The following is a 10,803-nucleotide window of genomic DNA, read 5'->3' as shown; positions in this document are numbered from 1 at the left end:
ACGGGGGCAGCAGGACACGGCTTCTGGCAGGAATACACTGGGGGCAACATACAGGGGCAGTGCAAAGCCGGGTGCGAGAAACAGTCCTCGTTCTACTGGTCCCCACGGTGACTGCACCACAATGATCTGTTACACTTTGTTATTATTTGTTACAAAGTTCCTGGTGTTTGTTCTGCATCATGGAGCCGACTCTTCATTTTATATTTAACGGAATGAAACCCTCCTGACCCCAAGCCGATTAATGGCGGGTTAACGATCCTCTCCATTGGGTTCTCACCCCCGTTCTGTTCCACGTACGGTGGGGACGTCGTAAACCAGGACTGGTTATATTCACACCCTGTGATTGCCCGGCAATCCCTTTCCCCACCTTCTCTCTTCTGTATTACCGGGAGGATGAAACAAATGAAACGGATGCCACGGACAGCTGGGATCCAGGGATAAGGAGATGGAATAATTGCCTTACTGTGCAGGGAGCGGGACCCGGGGAAAGCACGATAGGGAGGAGCGGGACTGAGGGAAAGCACGATAGGGATGAGCGGGACTGAGAGAAAGCACAATAGGAGAGGGATCCAGGGAAAGCACGATAGGGAGGAGCGGGACCCGGGGAAAGCATGACAGGGAGGTATGGGATCTGGGGAAAGCACAATAGGGAGGAGCGGGATCCAGGGAAAGCACGATAGGGAGGAGCGGGGAGAAATGTTCACACTATGTTCCGCGAGTACAAAGTATCAGGAGGCTTCGTATAACGTCCTGATCCGGTGACCGAGAACTTCCTTGGACATGATTTTTTTGTCAGTGTCTATGAATTGCTGGTGGTCGCTGGACCACGGGGGGCTTTCATGCAGATCTGGCAAGCGTTTGGGCATTGATTTCAGTGATGGATCATCTCACCCCTCGGCTTCAACCTACAAAACCTTCCTCGAAGAAACAGTTGTTGCCTTTTGATGGATATGGTTGGGGAAAGGGCGCCGGGGGCCGTATCGGATAGGATTTGCGGTTAATGTGGCCGATTTGATTTTTCCTCCCCTTTTTTGGGGGAGGGGGGGTGGATTTTCTGGTTGAGGCTTCCATTTTTTTTTTTCTTTTGGGAAAATCACCTAAATTAACAAAATGCCAGTTTGTTACAGTATAGTTATAAGTGAGGTTTTATTCAACATGCAGCCCAAATGTAACATCTAGAACGCCGCCGCTCATTGCTTCCCCAATTACTTTCTTTTCTTATGCATGTAACGCTGACGTGACCTTCATCCCCTTCTTGCTTACTGCCCCATCCCACCCCCTTCTTGCTTTATTACCCCCATCATTTTCCAATCATCCTCTTCTTATAGCTAGAATTCCAACAAAAGATTCAGTTCTAAAAAAAAAAACTGAACCAAAACGAACCTTTATTCTCGGTTCAGGTGGCAGGAATCATAAGGCTCCCCGAGCCAAGCGGCTTCTTCACGCATGGAACCGATAATTAACGCTGTGTGAGGCGATGGCCCCCTGCTGGACAGACCCTGAAATATCTCCGGTGAAATAAATATATTTTGGGGCCAAATAAAGGGGAACGAGGGGCCACATTTCCTGTCACCTCCAAGGTAACTCATTGCACCCAGCATGCCTCACATAGAGACCCTCAACACAAGTGTACGGCAGGTTTCACGCTGACGGACCCCAGTACTCAGCGCTGTACCTGCCGAAAGCGTGCAAGTTACCAGACGCGGTGAATCCACGTCGTCCTCCGCCGCATCGCGCAGCGCAACACCCGAGCAGCCCGCGCAACACCCCAGCGCTTGTCACTTGGCGTTGTGGACGTGCATGTGGATGTGCAGCGTCTCCTCCTTGTTGAAGCTCTTGTCGCACCGGCTGCACGGGAAGGGCTTCTTGGGGGCATGTATGACCTGGTGGGAGTCGAGCTGTTTCTTCAGGTAGAAGCCCTCGCTGCACTCCGTGCACTGGAAGGGCTTGGAGTCCGTGTGCACGCCTTCATGTATGATCAGCAGAGACTGGCTGTTGAAGCGTTTCACGCAGTGCCTGCACTTGTACGGCTTGGGCTGCAGCTGGCAGTCTCCGTGGGCATCCAGGCTCCTCTGGTCGGGAAACCACTTGTTGCAGCGCTCGCACTTTTGCGGCACTTCGTCTTCGTGCGTGCGCTGGTGCACGACGAGCAGCGAGTGGTCGTTGAATTTCTTGCTGCACTGGTTACAGTGGAAAGGCTTGTCGCCATGCGCGATGATGTGCTCGACGAGCACCGACGGCTTGGAGAAGCTCTCCTCGCACATGGTGCATGGGAACGCCAGCTTTCCCGTGTGCACGCGCTCGTGGATCTCCAGGATTGACTTGTCTCGGAAGCACTTGTCGCAGTATTTGCACTGATGCGGCTTATCGTCCGGCCACGGACTGTCTGCGACGGGGTCCGTGGGGGGGGTCTCGGACGCTGAGGGCTCGCTTGAGTGATTACTCAGCTTGGATGTGGAAGTGAAGCTGTCTCTGCGGATGTCTCGCTCGTGAGACCTCTCCCCGCTGTGGACTCGGCGGTGGCTTTCTAGTTCCCGGCTGCCCGTGAAGCACTCCTCACACTCCGAACAGAAATACTGCCTGCGCTTCCTCAGGTTGCGGCCCTGGGCCGGCCCCTCGCTGCCACTCTCCTCTCCTCGGGTAATTCCGTCGCTCGGTCTTTCATCGTCTTGCCGGCTGCCGAACGTCTCGTTTTGTTTCTCCATCTCCTGCCGCCGACTGGGGAGAGAAAAACGCGGTGAGCTCCCGGTAACCGCAATTGCGCAAGTGGGGGCCACATCCCGTGGACACAGATACCCCCCCCAAACTATCCGAGAACATAAAGTGCCGGGACACGGAACAAAACATATAAAAAGACACAACGCTAATACACGTATACACACACACATGTACAGTACATACATATATATAAAGACACACTAATACGCACACGCACACACGCACACGCACACACACACATATATATATATAAACACACACCACTAGCACTAATACACACATGTACAGCACATATGCATAAAGACACACTTATACATATAAACACACAACTAGCACCAATACACACAACTAGCACCAATACACATATACACACATATACAATACATACACACCACTAGCACACACATATAAAGACACACTAATACGCACAACATATATACAAACAACACTCCATGCACGCGCACACGTTCACACAGACATATCAGTTCCCGTCTCTCACATACCGTTTCCCGGGCGCCGATCCTGTCAGCCCGGACCCCAATATCGCGATATGCCTCGCTTTTTCCCCCCACAATGAAGAGCCTCGATATCGCGGTCACGTGATCCGCTCTCACTTTCCGGGATCAGCGCTCGCTAGCGGACGTGACGTCAACGAAACTTCCGGCTGCGGTTCAACGTGATCGGCGGGAGACGGAAAGGAACAACGGGGGGGTCACACGGTGTCCGTTACTGCAGAGAATGAGGGGTCACACGGGGGCCGTTAATGCAGTGAAGGGGGGGTCACACGGAGCACTCAGCAGCACCACACACATGGCGCCGAGCTCCGCAGAGCATGCGGGGAACCGCAGGGTGTATAAAATCACCTCAGAAGGGGGTCAGAGGATGAGGCAGAACAGAGACCCCAGCAGCCCCCAAACCGTCCGCACAGAGATGAACAAAAGCAAACGTTCTGCAAAATATTTATTCCGTTTCACCGTAAATACAGAAACCCCATCCACAGGATGGACAAAGCGCGTCACAGAACGGGCGCGGCGGCACCAAACTGCCCGGGGGGGGGGAATAAATGCCCTGGTCTGGCGATCGGTTTGCGTCGTGGAACCTTTTCTATCACTGCGTGGCAGGGACCGCAATCCTTGGCGCACCCGACGTGTAACTTCCCGGCCTGGCACACAGGCAGCCAGCAGAATGTTTATTATCCGATGACAGGGCTGCCTCGGCGGTCTGGGCACAAACCCCCCCAATGGTTCCAGTTTTAATGCGATTATTTGCTGCCCGAGCGCCATAAAAGTTTAATTAGTTTAGTTTCTACACAAAACAAACCTCGCTTCCCACGATGGGTTAATATCGGGGCTTTGTTGGATTCTACATTTAATAAAAAATTCAAATATGAAAGCTAAAATATCCCCAGACGGCCCCAGAACCCCCAAACCACCAAGTAAAACCCAACAGAGATGTTAAATCCACTAAACGGGGACCCACGGGAGAGCCGGCCCTCAGCCGCTTCACTGTTACATAGTTACATACATATCCCGCGGCCCCGGTGGACGATCCCGGAGAGAGGGCGCTTCCAGGCCCCCCCGACGGGCTTGTAAAATAAAGTTTTTACCTAAATGGAAATATTTAAGACACCAATTGGGGCCCCGCGGCAGACGTGGCTCCCGGAAGCGTAGTCACACGGGGAGAGAGAACGTCTCGGCACCAAATCCAAGAACAATGAAGCCTTCGGGCGTTTTATTAACTCAGACACGGGGGTAACGGAACACGGACAGGGGGCAAAAAAAATGTAAAAAAAAATGCATGCTGAGGTGGAGCTGGAAAGCGCAGCCCCGGGGCCCTGTGATATTTAACCCCGTGAAGGCACTGTTCGCACGGACGCGGTGTCACTGCCGCCGCGGCTTCGCCGTCTGTTGTGTGGTCTGCAGGTTGTGGACGCGGATGTGGGCCAGCAGCGTCTCCTTCTTGTTGAAGCGCCGGTCGCACTGGCTGCAGGGGAAGGGCTTCTCGCTCTCGTGGATGAGCTGGTGAGCGATGAGCTGCGTCCGCAGGAAGAAGCTCTCGCTGCACTGCGTGCACTTCAGGGGTTTGGTGTCCGTGTGCACGCCTTCGTGGGTGACGAGCAGGGACTTGTCGTTGAAGCTTTTGTCGCAGTGCCTGCACTTGTACGGTTTGACCTTCACGTGACATTCCTCGTGGGACACCAGGGCGGCGCGGTTGAGGAACCACTTCTTGCAGTGGCTGCAGCGGTGCGGCTTGTCGCCCGTGTGCGTCCGTTTGTGGGCGACGAGCAGCGTCTGGTCATTGAAGTTTTTGTCGCACTGGTCGCACTGGAACGGCTTGCCTTCCTTGTGCGTGTTGTTGTGAGCCGCAAGCAGCGAGGGCTTGGAGAAGCTGGCCTCGCACATGGTGCAGGGGTACGCCAGCTTGCCGGTGTGTATGCGGTGGTGGGCTTCCAGGATCGCCGGGTCGTTGAAGCGCTTGTCGCAGTACAGGCATTTCAGAGGCTTCTCCCCTACCGATGGGATGCCGTGAGAGTTCGTGGTTTCGCTCGGCGTTATGGTGGGCACGTCCCGAACGGTTAAGGTGATGGCTGGAGCGCCGCCGACCGCCAGTAAAGGTTTGGCGACGAGCGCAGTCATAGCCGGAGTCACAATCTGCGCGTTGTGCGGCGGTTCCGGTACCGGGTGCTGCCTGCGGTGCACGATGAGGGCGGACCGGTACGAGAAGGTTTCTTTGCAGACGTCACACTGGTGGGGTTTGTCCCCGTTGTGGATGCGGCGGTGGGCTTCCAGCGCAGAGCTGTGTTTGAAGCAGCTCTCACACTCCGAGCAGAAGTACTGCCGGCGCTTCCGGAGGTTGCGGTTATGCGGCGGAGGGGAGAGGTCGCCGTGGTTCTCGTCGTGGCTGCTGTCCCCCCCGTTCTGCAGGCTGTCGGCGGCGGTTTCCTGGGGTCCGGCAGCGATGCTTTCCGAGTGACTCTTCCCATTAGACTGCAGGCTGGCAGCAGAGACTGAAAAACACACAAAAACGGGTAAATGAGCTGCAAGCACACGGAAGTGCGGAAATTAACCCTTTAACCCTATATTTAACGGCAGTCCCACTGATCCGAACGCCCAGCTTCTAAAAAAGAAATCCTAATAAGTCCCCAGATTTCTACGATAACGGCAGATTCTCCTTTTCTGTGTTTATTACATTTTTGTTAAATTTTTTTTCCTTTAAACCACAGAAACGTGCAAACAGTAACTGCTGGTGCGCAGAAAGCTTTTGTGCAATTTTTCTACACTTTAGGTGCCTCTGTTTAATGACCAAACATGATGGCAACTTCCCCGGATTACAGACACCCCCGGCTCGTGTTTGTTATAGTTGCTATAGTTCGCCGGCTTTGGGTGCTGAGCCGAGGCAGGAGTCAAACTTTTACATGTAGAGACAGGGAAACGGGATGAAAGGGTTGGTTTTTTAATATATTTCTCTTATTTTAGATTTTTTACAGTCTTATCGGAGTTATATGGACAGACATGGCTCACATTACTGAATATTTTAATAGATTTTTTTCTCCCGCCAATTATTTCCCCCTCTCTTCTCCCACAGATACGCACCGCGCGTGATCAGCCAGTAGGGGGAGCGATCTGATTTCCAGCAGGGTCTAGACAGACCATGCAGGGGAAATCCTCCCTCCGATGACATCAGCAGTGACATCAGCAATGACATCTCCCGTAAAGTAATGCTGATCCCGCCAATTCCTAATATAACGGCTAACCGCTGCTCACATTACAGACGACCGGCCAGGAACGGCAGGGAGGGTCCAGGCAGACAAACGGCAGCCTGATCTCCTGTGTAGCGTCAGAGACGCTAGAAAGTGGACTGAAGGGGTTAACATCCACGAGAGGTTAAAGTGCAACAATGGTGCAAATTAGGGGCGTATGCCACCAAGAAGGTGACAGATACTACCGATGGGGGATTAAAGCCGGACCCTCGCAGGTTAGGGGCTCTCTTACCTCGGCCAGCTAAAGGAATGAGAGCAGAGGAGCGGGAACCGGATCCAATCAACTGCCTGCTGGAGTCCTGCAGCAACGACAAGATGACGGGCACCTCGTAACCTGTGCGTGGGAAGCAGAACGAGGGGTTAAAGACGGATCTCTGTTACACGGATGTCCCCTGCGTGTTACGCACAAAACCCCTGCCGCTGAGGACATTTCAAAAGCAATGGGGGAGGGGAGAGAAAAAAATGACTGCGCATAGAACAACGTTCAGGGTATATAATAATAGAAACGAGAAACTGCATCACTTCGTGGTCAGCGATACAAAGTAGCAATTATAGTAACGAGAGAGCGAAACAACGTATCCACGACCCCCAACACTAAATGCCCCCCCCCATCTGTTATAGGGTATTTAGCGTATATATTGTACACAACGTATATAATGTACTTCTTTCATTGGTGGAACTTCCCTGCGTGTGGCCACCGGTTACACAATATGTATCGGGACGGCTGACCGTTACCCCCGCAGGGGTTATGATGACATCACATTCTAAATACACAGACATTAAACATTGTCGGGGCTCTGTGCGGCCGGCCAAGTTCCTTTCCTCCAGCCGCGTGTTTATGGAGCTGGCTGTGTGCGCTGGGCGCCGTCACGCTGGGGCGGAAAAGGGTTTCCCCCAAACTGCCCCCACAAAGCGTGAAGCCGAGCATCGTCCAAAATCTCTTGGGATGTCCCCTTCAGCTCACCGCACAGAACCCGACCCCAGCGGCCCCCAACGGGATGACCCGGAACGGAGGAGAGCGCGAAATCCAACACAGAAGACGTCCCCCCGATTGTTACACGCAATACAAAAGCAACGGGGGTTGGTAATATGGAGAGTGAATGCTATTTACCCCCGGGGTGGAAAGGGACACTTTTCTTCTAATGGCCTAGTTAGTTTTTAGGGACTCATGGAATGTTCCTTTGAGGGGAACGGGGGGGGGGGGGGGCGTTGGACAGGCCCAGCCACCTGGACCAAAAGCTCCAACCACTCCAAATACCCCAATACACCTAAATTTGTCACATTACAGGGTTAGCGTGTTTAGGAGCGCGGGGTGCTGGCGGGCAGGTTCCGAGCGGATAACATGTTACACGCGTGTATTAGACGGGGAAAGGACTTGCCCAGGAAGATGAAGTGCTCGTAGTTCTCCTTCATCACTTCCATGTAGAGCGCCCTCTGTTGGTCACTTAGTATACTCCACTCCTCCTCCGTGAACAGCACAGCGACATCATTAAACTTCATCGGCCCCTGAAACATAAAGGAGAAGTGTCATCATCCACGGACCAGCAGCGCCGGGAAGCCGCTCATGTGAGAACGCACAGGACGGAGCCCACAGCGCCACACGATTTACCACCTCGATCGGTTTATACACAAGACACGCCCCCCCCCCCCCGTCTACTCACTTATCCCGCTGTAGATACTCTCTTATACGGGGAGGCTGTTCCACTTATCCACCACCCTCTCAGTAAATCTAGCGCTTATGTTGGGGCATACACCCCCCCCATTGCCCGACACGCTTGGGGTTACGCTCCCTCAGCGCACAGACCCCACTCACACTACACACATCCAGCCGAGGCCCCGTGAATAAACTCCAATGTTTATGTTTGATGGGACGCACAGACAGAGCCCCCCACCCCGGGCGCACAGCACCAGGTACACAGAGACCCCCGGGGCGCACAGCACCGCGCGCACAGACAGAGCCCTGTCATACGGTCAGCAGCACCTCTTGGCACAGCACTGGGAACAAAGAGAGATGCAGAATGCAAACCCCTCTGCTACGGGGACAGCCCTGACTGTCAGCTCTGCGGCCCAGACCATATACTCTGTACACACAGAGCCTCATGCTTCGGGGACAGGCCAGACTGTGAGCTCTGCGGCCCCGGCCTTGCGTGTACATGCAGGGCCTCGTGCTCACCGGCTCTATATAACCCCGCGCTGATCCCCCGGAGGGGAGACTGCAAGCTCTGCAGCTCAGCTTCACACCCGGACGGACCTCCGGCACACGCATGTCGCTGTACCCAGGTGCCCGGCACAGAATAGATGGAAAGCTCCGCGGGCCACGCACACACCTTAGCAAGAGCCATGCTGGACCCCCGTATCCCACTGCGGGCCTGGAGGCCCCTCCTCCCGCAGGCGCCGGTAACCTCGATCCCGACACAGGCTAAGCGAAATCACAAAATGGCGACCTGACCGGAAGCTACGAAAGGGGCGGAGCCAGTGTACCGCCAAACACACCGCACGGGAGAGGGCGGGGCTTGCAAATGCCGATCGGCATGCAGAGCGGCGCGTGGCCGTAAGGGGCGGTGCCGGACGCCAGCCCGGAGAATGACTAGCTGACGTCACTGCGCAGGGGTTATTAGCCCTGACCCCTGCCCCATGACCCTCACGGAGCAGGTGAAGCGCCGCTTGCCCCGGGTTGCGAGGTTTTCAGCGGCCCTGACACTTTTTCAGGGGCTTTAGCCGGGCTGTTTGCGACTCCATGTTTATTAACTCTTGAAATTGTCTTTATTCTCACTGGCCCTGCTTATACGGACTCTGCTGGCGCTATATAAATGGAATCTATCCATACAGTTAATAGATGAGAGGAAGGATTTACCTCACGCTGGACCATATGTAATATGAGGAATATACAGGATATAACAGGTTATAAGGACGGGATTAGTTATACGGCCGGAGAGAGTATATAATATATAATATGAGGAATATACAGGATATAACGGGTTATAAGGACGGGATTAGTTATACAGGGGGGAGAGTATATAATATATAATATGAGGAATATACAGGATATAACGGGTTATAAGGACGGGATTAGTTATACAGGGGGGAGAGTATATAATATATATTATGAGGAATATACAGGGATATAACGGGTTATAAGGATGGAATTAGTTATATGGGCCGGAGAGTATATAATATATAATATGAGGAATATACAGGATATAACGGGTTATAAGGACGGGATTAGTTATACGGGGGGGAGAGTATATAATATATATTATGAGGAATATACAGGGATATAACGGGTTATAAGGACGGGATTAGTTATATGGGCCGGAGAGTATATAATATATAATATGAGGAATATACAGGGATATAACGGGTTATAAGGACGGGATTAGTTATACGGCCGGAGAGTATATAATATATAATATGAGGAATATACAGGGATATAACGGGTTATAAGGACGGGATTAGTTATACGGCCGGAGAGTATATAATATATAATATGAGGAATATACAGGGATATAACGGGTTATAAGGACGGGATTAGTTATATGGCCGGAGAGTATATAATATGAGGAATATACAGGATATAACGGGTTATAAGGACGGGATTAGTTATACGGGGGGAGAGTATATAATATATAATATGAGGGATATAACGGGTTATAAGGACTGGATTAGTTATACGGGGGGAGAGTATATAATATATAATATGAGGGATATAACGGGTTATAAGGACGGGATTAGTTATACGGCCGGAGAGTATATAATATATAATACGAGGAATATACAGGGATATAACGGGTTATAAGGACGGGATTAGTTATACGGCCAGAGAGTATATAATATATACGAGGAATATACACAACATATAACGGGTTATAAGAACGGGATTAGTTACACGGGGGGAGAGTATATAATATATAATATGAGGAATATACAGGGATATAACGGGTTATAAGGACGGGATTAGTTATACGGGGGGGAGAGTATATAATATATAATATATAATATGAGGAATATACAGGGATATAACGGGTTATAAGGACGGGATTAGTTATACGGCCGGAGAGTATATAATATATAATATGAGGAATATACAGGATATAACTGGTTATAAGGGCGGGATTAGTTATACGGCCGGAGAGTATATAATATATAATATAAGGAATATACAGGATATAACGGGTTATAAGGACGGGATTAGTTATACGGCCAGAGAGTAGATAATATGAGGAATATACAGGGATATAACGGGTTGTAAGGATGGGATTAGTTATACGGCCAGAGAGTATATAATATATGAGGAAAATACAGGGATATAACGGGTTATAAGGACA

General features: G+C 51.7%; 2 protein-coding genes across 3 annotated transcripts; both read right to left on the bottom strand.

Moving 5' to 3' along the window:
• Nucleotides 1-1,364: 1,364 nt before the first annotated feature.
• LOC128496441 (gastrula zinc finger protein xLCGF3.1-like) lies at nucleotides 1,365-3,355 on the bottom strand. Its single transcript, XM_053466073.1, has 2 exons — nucleotides 3,222-3,355; nucleotides 1,365-2,718 (listed from the first exon to the last, which is right to left on the bottom strand). The coding sequence occupies exon 2, from the start codon at nucleotides 2,703-2,705 to the stop codon at nucleotides 1,779-1,781; it is 927 nt and encodes a 308-aa protein (XP_053322048.1). The 5' UTR covers nucleotides 2,706-2,718; nucleotides 3,222-3,355; the 3' UTR covers nucleotides 1,365-1,778.
• A 1,087-nt stretch (nucleotides 3,356-4,442) lies between these two features.
• LOC128496436 (zinc finger protein 250-like) lies at nucleotides 4,443-8,940 on the bottom strand. 2 transcript variants are annotated; one of them, XM_053466066.1, is made up of 4 exons: nucleotides 8,806-8,940; nucleotides 7,858-7,984; nucleotides 6,711-6,812; nucleotides 4,443-5,725 (listed from the first exon to the last, which is right to left on the bottom strand). In XM_053466066.1, exons 1-4 carry the CDS (start codon nucleotides 8,818-8,820, stop codon nucleotides 4,599-4,601), a joined length of 1,371 nt encoding a protein of 456 aa, XP_053322041.1. In that variant the 5' UTR covers nucleotides 8,821-8,940; the 3' UTR covers nucleotides 4,443-4,598. The 2 variants fall into 2 exon arrangements, with proteins under 2 accessions (XP_053322041.1, XP_053322040.1); XM_053466065.1 differs by having other exon boundaries at nucleotides 8,652-8,913.
• Between the last annotated feature and the right edge of the window lie 1,863 nt (nucleotides 8,941-10,803).

Source organism: Spea bombifrons, chromosome 5, assembly GCF_027358695.1.
Source record: "Spea bombifrons isolate aSpeBom1 chromosome 5, aSpeBom1.2.pri, whole genome shotgun sequence".
NCBI lineage: Eukaryota > Metazoa > Chordata > Amphibia > Anura > Pelobatidae > Spea > Spea bombifrons.
Note: the sequence above shows the minus strand (reverse complement) of the source record. Positions and strands in the feature narration are given on the sequence as shown.

Excerpts from the sequence above, each read along its gene's own strand:
- LOC128496436 (XM_053466065.1), bottom strand. The coding sequence starts at position 8,744 with ATGCGTGTGCCGGAGGTCCGTCCGGGTGTGAAGCTGAGCTGCAGAGCT. Across the intron at positions 7,985-8,651 it reads CGCGGGGTTATATAGAGCCG|GGGCCGATGAAGTTTAATGA; the intron begins GTGAGCACGAGG and ends TTTATGTTTCAG. Across the intron at positions 5,726-6,710 it reads CATTCCTTTAGCTGGCCGAG|TCTCTGCTGCCAGCCTGCAG; the intron begins GTAAGAGAGCCC and ends TGTGTTTTTCAG.
- LOC128496441 (XM_053466073.1), bottom strand. The coding sequence starts at position 2,705 with ATGGAGAAACAAAACGAGACGTTCGGCAGCCGGCAAGACGATGAAAGA.